We start from the raw sequence: 18,986 nt of genomic DNA, 5'->3' as shown, positions 1-18,986 counted from the left end.
ATAGGCAGTCTGTGTGCCCCCAACCATCAGAATACAGAAATGTTTCTGTGTCTGCCTTATGGCAAATCGAACATGAAGTCAAAAAGCAGCCGCAGCGTTGGCTTCCTGTTGATGTTCAATATGTCCGAAGGCGTTGGCAGTGAAGCCAGCACGGATTGGGCATAGGGCTCGTGTGATGGTACAACCTCCTGTGAGCCCTGGGAACGTGAGTGCTAACACCGCTGGAACAGCGCTGGGACGGAAGGTTAGTAGAAGCGTTTTTACTTTATCGATGGAGAATGAGAAGGGGTTGTCCTAGTAGTGCTCTAGTGAATCTGTCAGCAGGTTTTGGCTACCTCATCTGAGAGCAGCCTGATGTAGACAAAGAGAAGCTATATCCAATGAGGTATAACTTCGTTTACTGAGTGCAGCAGTTCTGACACAATCTGTTTTAGATTGCCTAAAGAGACTACTGAAGAAAATAAAAAGTGCAAAGAAAAGGTTTTTAAAAATATAAAAAAATAAAATAAAAAATGATAAAAAGTTCAAATCACCCCCATTTTGCCCCATTTAATATAAAACAATTTAAAAAAAATCAAAACACATATTTGGTATTGCAGAAGTCAGAAACGCTGATCTATAAAAATATAAAAAGAATTAAACTAATCGGTAAACGAGAAAAAAACATCAAATGGTCAGAATTTTTTTGATCGCAGCAACATTGCAATAAAATTTAATAACAGGTGATCAAAATATCGTATCTACCCCAAAATGGTATAGATAAAAAACGTCAACTCGGCACGCAAAAAAATAAGCCCTCACTCACCCAGATCCCGAAAAATGGAGACGCTACGGGTGTCGAAAAATGGCACTTTTTTTTTTTTCCAACCACTTAAATAAAAAAGAACCTGTACATGTATACATGTTTGGTGTCTGTGAACTTGTAATGACATGGAGAATCATAATGGCAGGTCAGTTTCAGCATTTAGTGAGCATGGTGAAAAAAAAAAATTGGTGGTATTGCACTATTTTTGCAATTTCACCACACTTGGAATTTTTTTCCCTGTTTTTCCAGAACACTATATAGTAAAATCAATGTGTCATTCAAAAGTAAACTCGTCCAGCAAGAAACAATCTCTCATACAGCATTATTGACGGAAAAATAAAAAGTTATGGCTCTGGGAAGAAGGGTGTCAAAAACAAAATTTTTACTTTTCCCTCTACAGTAAATCTTAAATTTTCTAGTCATTAGCAGTAGAGATGAGCGAGTATGCTAGTTACTCAAGTTTTCCGAGCATGCTCGGGTGTTCTCCAAGTATTTTGGGTGTGCTTGTATATTATGATTGAGTCACCGCAGGTGCATGATTTGCGGCTGTTAGACAACCTGAACACATGCAGGGATAGCCTGTTTGTTAGGGAATACCCATATGTATTCAGGTCGTCTAGCAGTCGCAAATCATGCAGCTGCGGGGACTCAAACAATCTACGAGCACGCCCAAAATACTCGAGTTTACCGAGCATGCTTGGCTGTTCTCCGAGTAACATGAATACTTGCTCATCACTAATTAGCAGTTTTGTTACTTGTTGTCTACAGAGGCAAACGGGAAATAACTGGCGTCCATTTCCCACAGGGGTTTTCAGAGATTCCTAGACTCACAAAGCTGCCTACATATGCACCAAGTCCCACACTCCTGTATCTTGGCATAACTAAGCAGTCTTGTCATTTATTAGTATGGGAAAGTTTGGTGACAACCCCCATGGGAACAGTAATACTGTAGAAATCTGTTATTTTTAGAGAACAGAGAAAACAAGAGAAATTGCTAATATACAACTTGCAAGGGGAAAAATCAGATATTGTTCAACAGGAAGAAGGAACAAGTCTCTATTGTAGTGATGTATATTATCACCTTTTCGTGGTTACATATTATTAAGAATTTTCTTAGCTTCGCAATGTACAATGCACAAGGCACACATCATTATGCATTTTGCCTAAATGGGTTAAATCAATGGATAGATAGTGGAGTAAAACAGTTATTCAGGATCCTGGCCCAGCAGCCACGTAGGTGTTCAGCGCCCGCCTGACAAGAGCCCTGGATCTGCCTACTTCCTGCTGGCATTATGGGTACTGCTCCTGATTAGAAGGCTTTGTGATATCCTGGAGTGACGCTTGTCATGATGACATGGGAGCTGTTAATTAGAAATGGAACCCATGATGCCAGCAGATAATAGTAAGTTTGATTCTTGGTCCTGCTGCAACATAAGAGTGTCATGGAACGGGACCAGGATCCCATGAATTGTTTGAGTCAACTGTACGAAATTTGCATTGTTGGAAATTTCCCCTATGTTGTAGTTTAAATTTCTACAATTTTAGGAAACAGGTAGTGCGAGATATTGGCCACAATTCATGAAAGTGTTTACACCAGAAAATTGGTGCAAAACACTTTGAAAAGTCTACAAATTTTTGTGCAATTGTAATATTGTTTTCACGCAACTTATGGGCAACACCGCCAAAATAGGGGGAGCTGGGGAAGAACCAGGGCGGAATGACGCAAAGACTACATACATTTTATGAGGTCCATTTCTGACTTGCCTGGACCCAGTATATCCTAAATGCAATTGCTTTTGTGAAACTTGCATTTTATAACGTCCCCCTGGATGTGAGCCCAATGTTAGATACATCATATGGTATACTCTATTTAATTTGGAGATGTACATCTTTATCAAAGTAATATAACTATTATTTAACTTACCACTTTACCCCCTGACTTCTGGTCAAAAGGGACAATGGTGATCTGCTTAGTATCTCGCTGATAGGTGCAGTAATGTTTAACCCAAGATGTTCCAAAGTGTCCTGCAATGAAGTGACAAATATGAGTTAGCAAAAAAAAAAAATGTAGGACGCTCTAACTCTCTACTATACTTTAGCCTTAAACCCTAAACTATAGTCCATAAGACTAGCACAAGGATAGGCCTTGGTTACATGTCCCAATTGGTGTGCACGTTACTCTACAACAATTTAAATGAGGAGTGTGAATAAGCACGTGTTTTCTACTGGCAATCCAAAAATTCTTGTTGTGGGGGTCAAAATTTGCTTTTTATTTCCAGTAGAGCAAACAGGAGTAAACTGCCTTCCAGAGAAGGAAGAAAATTTGGATGCAGTGATCACACAATACCGGTCACCATTATAGTTCAGTCATCACAAAATCATAACAAGTAATAAAAATACTAGCACAAAATCTTGTGTTCATCTTGCAAATACAGAAGTAAAAACTTCATAGAGTTTTCTCATAACATTCTCCACAGGATGTAAGCTCACTCCCACGTTTCAGTGGGTACAGACCAACATTACAACTCATGTAGATTTACTCTTTTTTTGTAGCTTTCACTTCACTCTGTAGATTGAGCGGGATGACAAACTCCTGTATATTGCCAGAACGATATGAACAAGCAAAAACCTTAAAAAAATTAATATATTAAAAAAATGTTTATATTAAAACTTAGAAAGATATTAAAGGCATAGACTTTTTAACTAAAAAAAGAACCATGAAGTAAGCCAAGTCACTTCTAACTCAAGTTTTGGCAATTTAATAGTACCATATATACTAGTGTATAAGCAGTTTTTCAGCACTTTTTTTTGTGCTGAAAACGCCCCCCTCAGCTTATACACGAGTCATTGTCCCAGAAGCCGGCGGCAGAGGGGGAGCAGCGGAGCAGCTGGTAACAGGAGGCAGGAGGGAGCCGGTGGCTGCGGCTGTAACTGTGCCCAGTGCTAAAGAGAAATGAATATTCACTGCACTGGCAATGAATATTCATTTCTCTTACAGAACGCACAGTTACAGACGCTGGCTTCCAACAGCTGTGAAAAAAAAACCCCCTCCTACTTACCTTCCCTGCGCGCCCTTGCAGCATCTGGTTCTGGCTTCCAGCGGCTCCTGAGGCCGAGCGATCACGTGTCACCAGTGAATGGAGCGAGGTGAAAATTCATTACCTTAATGAGCCGGTACACATGATCGCTCAGATAATGGAAGAAAAGCGGGCACCACTAATATATACATATATAAGTAATCAGGGGTGCTACCAATGTGCCCAATACTATAGTAGATGAAGCAAATTATGTTTGTTTTTTTTTCGGGCATGCGCAGTTGTGCTGCCCTTCGAACTTACAGAGCAGGCGCCAGGAACGCTAATGAAGGAAGAGGAGGCGGTGCCTGGCCATGAGTGATGGCTGTGAGACGTCTGGATTAGGGGGGAAAGACCTGCCCCCGTGGCGATTTCGAGGTATGAGGGACAAATTTCAAAAACTATTATTTCAGCAGTGCCAGGGACCAGAACTAAAAGAGCCACCTTGTCACAATGCAGCATCAGTGCAGCGCAATGTGGCTCTTTTAGTTACAAACGCCGGGGGTGGGGGGGGGGGGGGTGGTTGTGACAGGTACTCTTTAAATTTTCTTTCCTGCTGTTCCCGAATAATCCATTTTTTTTCCTTTTAAATTCGCTGTATGGTTGGCTCTTTACCAAGGGGGTGCTGCTCATAGGATTCTATATGGTCTTTGGTAAAGACCATTAAAATTTGCAATAAATATAAAGGCCTGAATCTCTGAAGCGGTATAGCAGATTGAAAAAAAAAAATAGTCTGGGAATCAGCTGGAATAAAATTAGAGCGAAAACTGGCTACTTTTAACCTGGTGACTCATTAAAACATTGTACATTTAGCTGAACATAAGTAAGGTCTATAAAAACCATCCAATGTTTTAGAGATCTTAAGCAGCATATTCTTCCATCGACACTCAAGTAAGTGTGACAGAGTATTGGTAAATGAAATGGTTGGGAAAGATAGTGGTGACAACCCTGTAATGCATACTGCAATTTAAAGAGTTTGTCCTGACAAAGTTATAAGCCTGCAGTCACTCTGTGACTGCAGACTTCTGAACCCCCTAAGAGCACGCACTGTGTGTATTCACTGATTTCTGAGCTGGGATCGGAGGGTATGTAGGTGTAAGGCTAGGTTCACATTGCGTTGAACCCGCCCGTTAGACGGACTACGTTACACCGCGGCATAAACGCGGTGTAACGTAGTCTGTTAATGCACCATTAAATCCAATGTCAGACACATCGCTAGCGCACGCCCACAATGGGCGTGCGCTAGCGATGTGCCGTCATTGAGTGACGGACCCTGAGACGCGGGCTGCAGCGTTTCCAGGTCCGTCACCGCTAGCGCAGATAGAGCTAGCAGATGCTCTATCTGTGCTAGCATGCTGCCATACCGGCACTTGCGTTTACAGCAGCCCGTTACCGTATGTGTTGAACGGGCTGCTGCAAACGCAATGTGAACCCAGCCTTAGGGGGATAAAGAGACAGTGGGTACCTGCGTGCAGGGTCCGGAACTTGAGAGGCTGCATCCTCTGTTGCCTGGGAGAAGCTGGAGTGAGGCAGAACTTCCTCCTGACCGAGGGTGGTGGAGATATAAAAGGGAAAAGCGTGCGCAGCAAAGCAGTTTGGCGCCAACCCAGGGCAGCGCGCACATAGCTGAACGGGGTGCTCCACTTACCTCCCCCTGACAGAGTACAGTCTGAAGAGGACCACCACGCTGAGCAGAGCAGTGTGCCCAGCAGGAATCCAGAGAGAGGGACAGCTGCAGAGAGTGCAGAGACAAGTGTGCGCAGCAGCAGCCAGGGAGAGGAGTGCTCCATCCTGGGAGCACCAGCTACGAGCACGTCAGCGTCCGTTGTCTCCTGCCACCAGCCGCAGGGACCGGTGAGTGAGGCGGTCCAGGAGCATCTGTACAGCGCAGGCCCGCGCCCAAACACCACCATCGTCACCGCTGACAGAGACTGTGAGGAGAGACGTGCAGGGTGCCCGTTGATCACCAGGGAGCGAGGTGTTGAACGCTCTGGGTTAGTGAGTATTGTGTGTGTGCTGCCAGAGAGAGATCGGCTGCAGCACCCCGCTAGAGAAGCAGTACGCCAGTGGTTATCGGCAATTCAGTCTTGGCAGGAGCAGGCAGCGTGCAGCATAGAGAGAAGAGTGCAGTGCGCCCAGTAGCTGACAGATCGAGGTGCCGTGTGCCTTATGACCGTGAGTACAGCGCACATGCTGCACAGAGAGAACCGAGTGCTGGATAGACTGGCAGCACCCACCTTACTAGCTCATACTTTCCTGCTCACAGGAGACCCTGTCTTTGCCAGTGTACATTTGCAGAGCCACGTTGGGCTAGTACAGTACTGTGGTTTGCACCCTTATCAGCCACTATAGCATATGGACTAGGTCCAGACACCGACCGCTGTCGCCAGAAGATGAGGCACTGTTGCCCATAGAACCCCATAGGAAAAGATACCGCGTAAGCCGTTGCTGGCGCCATTGACTTCCCGGCAGGAGTCACTGTTTGAGGAAGTTCTGATATAAGGGTTTCACAAGAACTGCTGCTAACTGATCCTTTATTTCTGAACTCTGCATTTCCTTTGCAAACTAATCTGTTTATTCCCATTTAACCCATTGCCTCACCGCGTGGAGTATTTCCCTGTTATTAAACTTGTTAAACTTTGCTCTGCCTCCAGTCCGTTACTGCATCCCACAACCTGCTTACATATGCGTTCTACATACTCCTGGACAGAGCCAGTCTAGTGGAGGCAGCCGCGTCCCGTCTAACGATGCTGCTGTACAGTGGTTTTGGCCGGCTAGAACAGAGGTCCCCAACTCCAGTCCTCAAGGCCCACCAACAGGTCATGTTTTCAGGATTTCCTTAGTCGTGCCCAGGTAATAATTGCATCACCTGTGCAATGCAAAGGAAATCCTGAAAACATGACCTGTTGGTGGGCCTTGAGGACTGGAGTTGGGGACCTCTGGGCTAGAAGACGCACCCACTGGTCCTGGCTCAGAAAATGGCAAATCCCCGCAGAGCACAGTGCAGTGCTGGGGGAGGATTCATAAGTCTGCAGTCACACAGAGTGACTGCAGATTTATCGTTTTTTACCGGACAACCCCTTTTAAGAAGAATGGCAGCTCTCACTAGACCATTAAAACCTAGCGCAGGCAACACAAATGGATTCCTTACGGTAGCCTACTAAAAAGCATTGAAAACCCTTGGAAGCCAAGTCGGCTTTACTAAAATGTCAATCTTTACTTACTCTTCTCCTGTATGTACAAGTAGCCCTCCATTGTATAAGGACTAAAAGTTTGTTGTTCATGAGGGTTTTCTTTCATCTTTTTCATCAGCGCCTCCACCTCAGACCTAGTTCCTTCAAAGCGATCCCGAGTCTACAAAACACATTCATTATTTTCAGCATTTGAAACTACATTTAAGCTTTTTATTTATTATCTTTTTTTTAGCTTTTTTTGTAATCCTATAGAAAATCTACACAAAGCATGCACAAAAATGTGAAAATACTGTTTGTGTAATTGTTTCTTTTTAAATCTAATTTAGTTGCTGATCTAATCTGCACTTGAGAGATTTGAGGATTATGGTATTTTACAATAACAATTTTTGTATTTTTCTTTTGTGATCTTTTACTATAAACATATTACATATTCTTTTATTCTGACTGATGAAACAGAAAATGTTACGGACGTAAAAGTGCGGAAATCCTTACATTCTGGATACTGATGGTCAGCTGGGTCTTGAAGTCACTGAAGTCTTTGGCCAGCTCATAGCCATGATGGTAAAAAGTGAAGAGTCCTTGTAAAAAGGCAAGTAGCTGAAAACAAGAAAAATAACGATATGGACGTGAATTACAATTTACACACTGCCAATCATTTTAGACATAATAAACCATGGCAGGATGCACGCAGCATAAAGCAAGGCACAGTGTAATAAATGACAGATTATGCTCATAGTGGGCTGGAGCCGCAAATTATACTTCTGATCCTATACTGAATATGCTTCTACAACATTGTTGCATGTAACGTTGCCTGCCATAATGCCAATTATTCACAGATTTGTTGCACAAATTTCCGAAAATCTTGTTAATAGATTCTAATTCAAATTGTTTGAAGACCTAGGAATTTCACCACCCCAAGCTGCTGTGTAATATGCCAAGATGTCAAGGGGTTCATACACTCAAAGGAGGACACTTGGCTTGGGTCAAGTCACACAAGTCACATCATACTTGTTACTAGAGCTGTAGGGAGAATGTCACTTGAGAACGTTCGGCCATTATCCTTTCTGCATTTGTTGCATGGAAGAATTAAAGCACCATAAACACATTAGTGAAATAAGGAAGAACGATTGGAATTTTACTCCTATGGTATAAGCAATCACGGGACAGAAACGCAAGAAACAACAAGAGGTCTTTGCCATGAACATGCTTCAAAGAGGACTGGGTCAAAAGTGGGAAGTTTTATCTCATTTTATTCCTGTTACTTCCCTGAACATTCCTTTTTTATTTATTTTTTTTAAGTTTGCATTGCAATACACTTCCAGAAAATTTTTATTTGGCGCCAATTTTTATGTTTTGCACAATTAACTTGTGAGCACAGCCCTAATTGGTAAAGATCATAAAAATTTGCACTAAACAACGAGGTGTATTTAAAGAAAAAATCTCAAAAAACTAAATTAAAAATATGGTTGACCACTTAAAGATTGACCTAAGGATAGGTCATCAATGTGTTACCTGTGGGGGTGCGACACCTGGCATCCTCGATTAGCTCAGTTACAGAGCTGCTCCATCTACCGATAGTGGTCTCAGACAGGTTCTGCCCATTCGCCCCCTATTGATTTGAATAAGGGGTGGATGTGCAGTACCCGGTCACAGCTCCAATCAGTAAATGGAGAAGCTCTGTAAGTGAGCACTTCTGGACCCCGCCATCACAGAGGACAGCTAATCAGCGGGTGTGCAGGGTGTCGCACTCCTACCGATTATGGCTTTGCTAAGGGTAGGTCATCCTAAGCATCTCTAAGTTAGGTCGGGATCACACATACGTGATATACGGCCGAGTCTCGCAGGTGAAATCACTCCTCTGGCGCCGGCACTCCGGAGCGGAGCATGCAGCTGCACAGCAACACATGGTGCCGCACGCTCCGCTCCGGAGTGCTGGCGCCAGAGGAGGGATTTCACCTGCGATACTCGGCCATATCTCGCGTATCTGTGATTCCGGCCTTAAAAGTAGAAATAAAATAAGACCCCAAACTGACTACCTTTGTCCTTGTGACCGGTCCTTTTTCAGTTGTAATAAACCCCCACCAATTTTGAAGATTGTGACAGTTTCATCAGTGTGCTCATGAGTGTTTTCTTCCCAAGAATAAGAGATACTAAACACATGCTTCTCTCTATGATGCTGTGCAGTGTCCACAGATACGTCACCATTTGGCCACACGCTGCTGTGAAAAGCTCATCAATAAGTGTAAAGCTCAATGAATCTGCAAGGAACCTACAACTCGAGGATCATGGTGATCTGGCCATGAACTGTTTGGTGGCAGCAACGTAACCAATGGCCATGTACCTGGGAGGAACATCTATTAAAAAGCAGCCTTCAATTTCAATGTTAACATAATTTTGACATTATAATGTACCATAAGCTTTTAATGTGTTTACAAGGAAAATCTCAAAAGGAATGTCTGTTTATCAGCAGAAGTAACCGGAAACATATACACAGAGTTAATGGCCTTGGTTAATCTGCAAGCTATTAATAAAGCTGTTGTGTACTGGTTTAAACCAGAGTATGTTCCCTTGTGTAAAGAGGAAATGGTAGCAGAAGAGGATCCTAGTTTCTAAATCTATGTGAACCAAACCCTAAGCCACATGGAAAATACATTCAGCACTTATCACTTCCTGCATCACAAAAAGCATGTGAACCGTCCATGAAACGGACACTAGAGTAGTCTACGGTGATCAAACATGGATTCTACGTCGTCTCATGCCCTAAAAAGCCATAACATAATCTTCAACCGTGCATCAATGTGCATTAGCTTCAGGGGCTGCAGCACAAAATCAAGTAAGCAATTTTTCAATGGATCAGATTCAGTGTGAATGAGCAATGGGATGGGAAAACCATGCGTCGTGAGTGACTTCGAATGACAAGTAGTCATCGGGGCAAGTCTACCAAGGACCAGGATCTCAAACAGAGAATGATGAAAGAACAGAACTCATCGAAGGAAGAAGGATGGCAAGAATTATTCCAAACAGAAGGTGCACAGTCCTGCAAATTGCCACTGAATACTAGGCCACAAAGCTTGTTTAGACCTGTTGTCCCTGATTTTTACAGTCCCCAAATATTATTCCTTTAAAGCATTCCTGGGGCGAGGGGAAATGGGCAGTTCAGACCATATCAGTAACTTATTCTAGTAGGTGTCGGCAGCTATAGACTATCCTGTATGCATGGGCCAATATTCTTGAAGAATGACTTGTGGAGACCCAAGGCGCTACTAGATGAGTGTCTCTAGTAAACTGGACATACTGTGTAAATTAATATAATTAAGTCCACAGTGACTTTGCCCAATTACTTTCTCTATATGAAACTTTTATGCCATTGCTTGATTTTTAAGGACTGAATTGGCTGGTTTAAAATGGAATTTGTTGTGGTCTTCTCTCGTACAGAATTCTGACAAAGTCATTGTCAGCATTATTCACATTATGTTACTTACATACGACAGGGGTATATATTGGGAGCATTCCTTGACATATGCCACTGAATAGCCAAATTAACAAAAAAAAAAAGCAGACTCCTGGCCATTACTATAGACTAAAAAGGAATTCCTGAGCAGACCACCCTAAATAAGGGAAAAAAAGGACCGTCTTTTAGCATCTGTTGGGTCTATGGAGGCCTGCGGCTACATCAGAGTATAAGCCAGTAGCTTTACAGGCACACAAGTCAAATATGCTCATAGTCTAACGTGAACACATTCTTAGAATGGAAATGCCATGTGGCCAGTTTAAACAAACCTTTAAAAGTTTTCATTCTTTAAAAAAAAAAAAAAACTCCCACGAGGTCCAATCCGCAAGTTTACTGCCCAAGGTCACACTATGGTAAATGTAGGCCCATTTGAGTTTCTGTACCATTGCTTGAAGACTTGGACCTCCTGTGGTTCTTCTAGACCAGACATGAATCAACATAGGATCCATTCCAGTAGAACTAGAGGCGATCCAGGCATTGTAGCCGTGGTACCGTCACTAAAACGTACCTATACATTGGCCTCGTGAACCTGTGCATAATATCTGACATTACAAAATAGAAACACTACTACTAAATCTGTAACCTAAGGCGTTACGCAAGTGTGTTCTCAGACTCTACTCAGCACACATTATCGCACATTATTGCTTGCCAAAGAAAGAAAGATTAGTATACAGACATTGCTAGACCTTGTCCAAATGATTAACACCCTCCTCTTCTTGGATTTGCTCAATTGACGAGGGAATATTGGCTAAAAAAATAGATTATTTCTTGTTTTGGTAAAGGGAAAGAAATGTGAGTATGTGTCCCAAAACAGAAAACGTGGCCTTTTCTGCAGATTTGACAATCTCCAACCCACAGAAGAGCACGGAAACCTCCCATGGTGCATTTCCACAGCAGCTGGAGAAGGCTCCATTTGTCTGTCTTTGCCCTTCTTGACCTTCCCACCAGAGTATTCTGATGGATTACAGACTAATAAAGGGAGCTCAAGGAATAATCTAATAAGCAACAAGGTTTCAAAGGGAGCTTTCTTTCGATAAAGTTGATTTGAAGCTTCGGAATATTTTTCTGTATTCAGACATCAACCGGAAAATTGCAGAAGAAAGGTTAAGGGAAGACAGATATTAGTGGAGATGCCTTATGCTGTAAATGTCACAAGGAAATGGGAAGTCACTAATAAAAAATACATACCGTACTTCATTATAAGAAGAAAATAAAAAAAATCACAGTAAACTTACCGGCTCCACAAACTCAAACATTTTCCGCTCCTGCACTTCATGGACTTTCAAAACGTACTCCAGCGACACCTCATAGAAATGCTGCCTCATTTGGTCGACCTGACTGTCAGCCTGCCACACAGAAGACACAAGGTATCACAGAATTGCTTCATTATGTGACAAATCGAGTGTTAAAATACACGGATAGCGCCTTATCTGAGCACGGTCGCTCATCACTATCCTTGTAGACAAGAATATCGCAGACCGTACATACAGTTTTGTTTTTTATTGCCCCCCCTAGGTTACCAATGATTAGCGTGTGTAGCGAGTGTATTAAATATTTGCCATGTTCAACGTCGCTCCAATCCTTTTAGGCAAGTGTTGTACAAATGCTGCAAAGTAAGAATGTTTTAATAAATAGAAGTGTTAATAGTATTTGGTTAATGGATAAAAATAAACTAAGTGAATGAACAAAAGCGATCCAAATCAAATCATTATTTGGTGTGGCCAGCCTTTGATTTCGGCAGGTGATTGATCCAAACATCTTGGAGAACTGAACATGGATTTTCTGTGGAAGGCTTTTGTCTCTCCATGTAAGCCCAGTCACACTCAATGCTAAGATCAGCGCTCTGTCAGGGGGACATCACCACTTTCACGACTTCTTGTTCTTCTTCACACTGAAGGGAATGTGTCAGGAGGTTTTTGCCATCTAATCCGAAGACCGCAAGAGACCGAGGAAGAAACACAGATTTCAGGGGTGTCATTTACTATACTGTGGGCCGTTGTTTCCATACAATGAAGGTTTTATCACCTGGTGACTATCATTGCCTAGACTACAGCACAAGTGACCACACCCCCTTCCTGTGATAAGCAGCTCGCTGTCCATATACAATGCACAGAGCCTGGTGTGGGCAGAGGCAGCTTTCTGAGCTCTGCTTTATGCTACAGCCAACAACTCCGATTGTGTCACAACTGCTGCACCCGTTAAAGTAAGTGATTCATCATTGGATTTAGGGTCTCTTTTCCTACGTTATGTTGCTTCTCAGATGAGGTAGCAAAAACCCGATGACAGATTCCCTTTAATGACAATGCCTGTATGTTTGGGGTAATTGTCCTGCTGCAGAAAAAATGTTAACCAGACACCTCCTTGAGGGTATTACACGATGGATAATTATCTGCCCGTTTTTCTCAGCATTGAGGACACCATTAATCAGAACGGAATTCCCCACTCCTTTTACTGAAATGTAGCCCCAAGCCTGCAGGGAACCTCCACTCTGCTCACTGTTGCCTGCAAACACTTAGTATTTAACCACTTGCAAGTGCACTGGAGAACAAACTGCCTTCTGTTTCAGCCAAATATTTCACACTTGGAATCGTTAATCCAGAGCACCTGCTGCACACCTCTTTGTTTTTGTGCATGCATGAGTCACTTGGCCACATTTCCATGTCCGGTATGGTTTTGGCTGCAATTCTTGCATGAATTCGGTTCACTTCTGGACAGATTTCCCTAAACAGTAGATGCACATAGCCGAATCCCATTGGTCACTCTCAGTTCTTCAGATTCTGAAGGGAAGCAATCATGTTTCTTTTGTCTGCTACACTACATTTCCTTGACCAACCACTACATCTACAGCCCTCAATGTTGTCCATTTGTTGATGGATAGGAAACATTTTTAAGCTGAAAAATATCCCTTTAAAGAGGACCTGTCACTTGCTAAAAACATTTTTAGTCAAATACTTTATAAAAATCTCTAAGCTCCACTGATTCTGCAGAGCTTTTACATTTTCAGCTGCATTACTCCATTAAAGAGATATGCACATGTGTTTCTTCTGCAGTGCAGTATGTGAAATCTCTGCCTGCAGACCAATTGGGAGGATCTCAGTTTTGTCTGGGAGGGATGGGTAAAAGTGCATACCCCTGTGCTCCAAAAGCAATACCCCTTATATATTATCTTATAATAGATTCAATACACGGATATCTTTGCCATTGAGCAAAATGGAAAAAAAGGGTTAGAATCAGGGGAGCTCAGGGATTTCTACAAGTTATTTGACCAAATCTTATTTAAGAATGTGACAAGTCCTCTTTAAAACTTAAGAGAACCCTTTCAAAACAGGATCTACTATTATCCATGAGTATATAGATGATTTCTAAGGCTCATTCCCAGACAGCACTCACAAATAATTAGTATTTTCATTAGCCCAACCATGGCACTTCCAACTGTATTTCTAATTAATGAACCAGATGAATTCGTATTCTGCATGTATCCATCATCACGCTAAATACTTACACGAAGACCTAAAAAAAACAGAACTTGTCCAAGTTGATTCAGAAAATGAAAGGTCTTGTTACGTTGACTCACATCTTGATGACATGAGTCCTATATAGAGGGTCATCTTTTCCTTAGCACACTTACTGTACTGCAGATTTTAAAATATGAGCTCAACAGTGTATACAAAAGAGGATCCAATTTTATAATTATTCTCTGCTCCAAACTAATAATAAAGGTTGTTCAGGTTCTCCAAATACAAATCTATAAACCGGCTCTAACGTAAATTCACATTTTTCGCCACTAGATGTCAGCACAAGCTTAACAAAAAACGCAAAAGGTGAGACTAATCCCAATAGGACGGGAATGGAAGGAGCAGACATGTCTGCACGATTATGTGGCGCCATGAGGCTTTTTTTTTTTTTTTAAACCATAGATTCATTCTGAAGTTTTAAACAGTTTTTTTCCAGATGATGATCAAGGCATTATATGTCCAAGTCAGAAAAATTATCAGAGGGTGGAGACCGGATTTAAGGAGTTCAGATCAACTGATCTTTGACTCACAATATTAGCACAATTATATGATAACGAAGGAACCACCAACACACCCAGCATAGGAATGACACCATTCAATTCAACTCAGTTCATGTTCCTTTTACAGGAAAGCTGCCTCCGGGGATTTCTGCCACTTAATCGGAGAACAGCATAATGTAGAGACAGAGACCTTGATACCAGCGAGTTGTCACTGGTATAATTGACGCAGTTTTGATAAAAATCACTATTATATCATCAAGATATTAGATCAGTAAAAAAATACGTACGCTACTCACCTGGTAGCAGTGTTTTTTCAGGAGCCATGACAGCACAACGAGAGAGGGGATCCGCCCTTCAGGGACAGGAAACCTACAGACATAAAAAGGGCGGTACCTCTCTCCCACGTCAGTTGTTTCCAGAGCATGAGAGGACCACCTTGGTTAATAACACAGATGCAGTATATACATAAATATATTTTATTATGCAAGTGAACATAAATTTTAACCCAAAACTAACAGGGTGTTGACTCATCCAAAACATAGGGTAGGGAATCTAAGGGTGCTGTCATGGCTCCTGAAAAAACACTGCTACCAGGTGAGTAGCGTACGTATTTATTCAGTCGCCATGACAGCACAACGAGAGACTTTCAGAGACGAAAGATTTAGGGGGGGATAATAGCTTCCAGTACTCTCCTCCCAAACGTAAGGTCTGAGAAACTACCCAGATCTAACCTGTAGTGTTTAAGAAAGGTAGAAGGGGAAGACCATGTGGCCGCCTTACATATGTCTTCGATCGACACTTCTGACCTCTCCGCCCAGGAAGATGCTACGGCTCGCGTGGAGTGTGCCTTTATACCATCTGGAACTTCGTTGCCACCTGCGGTATAAGCGAGAGAGATCGCCTCCCTAATCCATCTGGCTAGAGTGTTTTTAGATACTCTAAGACCCTTCCTCACCCCTTGATAGGCTACAAACAGGGAGTTATCCTTTTTCCAGGCATCTGTTACTGCAATATATTTAAGGAGGCATCTTCTTACATCTAAGGAATGAAAACTACGTTCTTTATCGTTAGCAGGATTAGAGCAAAATGAGGGTAAGACTACCTCCTGTACTCTGTGGAATTTTGACGCCACTTTGGGAAGATATAGGGGATCGGGTTTCAATATTACCCTATCCTCTCTGACCTGTATGTATGGTGGATGTCTGGAAAGTGCCTGCAGATCACTAACCCTTCTAGCCGATGTGAGTGCAACCAACAGGGCTGTTTTAACTGAAAGGATTTTTACAGGGATGGAATCAATGGGTTCGAATGGGGCTTGCGTTAGGGCAGAGAGTACCAGATTTAGGTCCCATGGGACTAACCTTTGTCTAATAATCGGTCTAGATCTAGTGACTGCTTTAAAAAACCTAGAAATCCAGTGATTACTGGCTAAGTTAAGGTTATATAATGCCCCCAGCGCTGACACCTGAACTCTAAGAGTACTTGTGGCCAAGCCCATCTCTAGGCCTTTTTGTAAAAATTCGAGAATCTGGTTTATACATGGTTTTTGGTCAATTTGAGCCCCTGAATATGATAGAAATTTTCTCCACACTCTAACATAAATGCTCGTTGTAGAGGGTTTCCTACTTTTAAGGAGTGTATTCACCAGATTCTGAGAGAATCCTTTTCCCCTCAGTAAGGACCTCTCAAGTTCCATGCCGCTAGGTGTAAGTTGGCTACTTGAGGATGGAGGATTGGCCCTTGGGAGAGCAGATCTGGTAGCTCTGGCAGGATCCATGGTTGGCAGACAGACATCTTCCTCAGCCAAGGAAACCAAGCCCTCTTGGGCCAAAATGGAGCTATCAAGATTACCTGGGCCCTGTCCTCCCGAATCTTCCTTAGAACTAGAGGAATTAGATTTAGAGGGGGAAAAGCATATGCGAGCCTGAAGCGCCAAGATATCAGCAGAGCGTCCACAGCGTATGGGTTGTCTTTTGGATTTAGGGAGCAAAATTGGTGTAATTTTTTGTTTTCCCTGCTGGCAAAAAGGTCTATCTCTGGACAACCCCATAACTGAATGATTTGATTGAAGACGGCTGGATTTAGCGACCACTCTCCTTGTCTGAGTACGTTGCGGCTTAGATAGTCGGCTTTGGTATTGATACTTCCTTTTATATGAAGCGCCGTCAGGGAGAGAAGGTGTACCTCGGCCACCTGAAAGATATGATTTGCGACCTCCATCAATGAATTGGATCGCGTGCCACCTTGACGATTAATGTAGGCCACAGTTACCCGATTGTCTGATAACAGCCTGACGTGTCGACCCTGTAGGGGTACAAGGAATTTATTTAATGCATGTTTTACCGCCAACAGCTCTTTCAAGTTGGAGGAAGAGTCCTGTTCAGACTGAGGCCATAGCCCCTGAACCCAATCCTCTCCTAAGTGAGCCCCCCACCCCTTGGGGCTAGCGTCCGTAGTCAATACCCTAGACACATGATTTATCCAAGGGACCCCCCTGCGTAGATTCGAAGTGTGAGTCCACCAACCAAGAGAATGTATAGACTCCGCAGAAAGTGTAAATTTACTGTCGAGGTGAGCTCTTAGACGACGAGAATTGTGTAATACGTCCCATTGTAGAGTCCTTGTGTGGAACTGTGCCCAGAGAACCGCCGGGATACAGGATGTAAGAGAACCCAAGATCGACATCGCACTTCTGACCGATACTAAGGGATTATTTATTGCTCTGGTGACCAACTGCTTAACCTTAGCAACCTTTGCGTCCGGCAGGCAACATTCCTGCTGACTAGAGTCTATAACATATCCCAGGAACTCCTGTACTTTTAGGGGCTGAAGACGCGATTTTTTGACATTGATTATCCAGCCCAACTCGTGTAACGCACTCATGACCTTCTGTAGTTGGTCTTTGCAATGTGACTCTGAATGACCCACAATTAGTAAGTCATCCAGGTATGGGACTACTAATATATCCTGTTCATGCAAGTGCGCCATAACCTCCACCATGATTTTTGTGAACACCCGAGGTGCAATTGCGACTCCGAAAGGAAGTGCCTGATATTGAAAATGTTCGACCGTGCCAGCTAGTGAAACCGCCACCCTAAGAAACCTCTGATGATCTACATGTATTGGAACATGGTAATAGGCGTCTTTGAGATCTAAGACAACCATAAAACAATGGTTAAAGAGTAATTTTATTGCTGTCTTGACCGACTCCATTTTGAAGGAGGGTATCAACAAAAAATTGTTCAGGCCTTTCAAATTGATAATGGTGCGATATGAACCATCAGGTTTTTTGATCAGGAACAGAAGGGAATAAAACCCCCTACCTTCCTCGCCCGTAGGGACTTTGACTAGAACTTTCTTCTGTTGGAGTTCCCGGACCTCAGACTCCAGCGCCAACTGTTCTGTAGAGGAGGAACGAACAGGTGTCAACATAAATTTGTCCCGAGGAGTATGGTGGAAGTCAAAGGTTAGGCCTTTCCCCACAATGCTTAGAATCCATGGATTGTTTGTAATCCGTACCCAGGCTGGGTAGAAGGCCGAAAGCCTACCCCCCACCTGGTCCGCCAGTCATTGCGGTTTTTTAACATCTCGTGAGGGATTAAACATAAATCCTTTACCCCTCCTTCTGCTGCTGTCATATCTGGTAGATTCTCTGTTAGATTCTCTATATGGCCTTCTGCGGTTGGACCATCCTCTATTATAATCTCGTCTGTAGAAGGGTCTTCCTAGGAAGGGAAAGCGTTTTTTATTATCTCCTGCTTTTTCCAACAGCTCATCTAGGACCGGTCCGAATAAGTGAGCTCCTTCACAGGGAATGCCACATAACTTTGTTCTGGCCTGTAAGTCCCCTGGCCAACAGTTTATCCATAGCGCTCTTCGGGCTGCGTTAGATAACGCCGAGGACCTGGCGGCCAACCTGACCGAGTCTGCCGATGCATCCGAAAGGAAAGCTGCTGCATCCTGGATTATAGGCATAGAGGATAGTATTTCTGCCCTAGGGACTTTATCCTTGAGCTGGTCTTCAAGGTGACCTAACCATACCATCAGGGACCGGGCTGTACAGGTGGCTGCTATAGCTGGTCTCAAGGACCCCGCTGAAGTCTCCCAAGCCCCTTTAAGGAAGGTATCAGCTTTCCTATCTAATGGATCCTTCAAGTTCCCCAAGTCGTCAAAGGGGAGAGATGTTTTTTTGCATGCCTTGGCGACTGCCACATCCAGTTTCGGAACTTTATCCCATGAGGATGAAGCCTCCTCTTCAAAAGGATATCTTCTTTTAAAAGCTGGCGGAAGAGAACCCTTCCTCTCTGGTTTCTTCCATTCCTTTGAGATTAGTAATTTGATTTTATCAACCACTGGAAAGGCTCTTCGTGACTTCCGCTCAATACCT

The 18,986-nt window shown here is 43.1% G+C and overlaps 1 protein-coding gene across 2 annotated transcripts in view; it reads right to left on the bottom strand.

Annotated features, from left to right (window-relative positions):
- The window catches only part of ARHGAP26 (Rho GTPase activating protein 26), a 590,718-nt gene that overhangs the window by 431,105 nt on the left and 140,627 nt on the right, over window positions 1-18,986 (bottom strand). For both annotated transcript variants that reach the window (XM_069764052.1, XM_069764053.1), the window contains exons 6-9: window positions 11,820-11,930; window positions 7,566-7,670; window positions 7,104-7,233; window positions 2,730-2,830 (exon numbers count right to left, since the gene is read on the bottom strand). In XM_069764052.1, coding sequence (XP_069620153.1) covers window positions 2,730-2,830; window positions 7,104-7,233; window positions 7,566-7,670; window positions 11,820-11,930 — 447 coding nt within the window. The remainder of the gene's footprint in view (window positions 1-2,729; window positions 2,831-7,103; window positions 7,234-7,565; window positions 7,671-11,819; window positions 11,931-18,986) is intronic.

Source organism: Ranitomeya imitator, chromosome 4, assembly GCF_032444005.1.
Source record: "Ranitomeya imitator isolate aRanImi1 chromosome 4, aRanImi1.pri, whole genome shotgun sequence".
Lineage (NCBI taxonomy): Eukaryota > Metazoa > Chordata > Amphibia > Anura > Dendrobatidae > Ranitomeya > Ranitomeya imitator.
The sequence above is the reverse complement of the archived record's forward strand: the minus strand, read 5'-3'. Positions and strand labels throughout refer to the sequence as shown.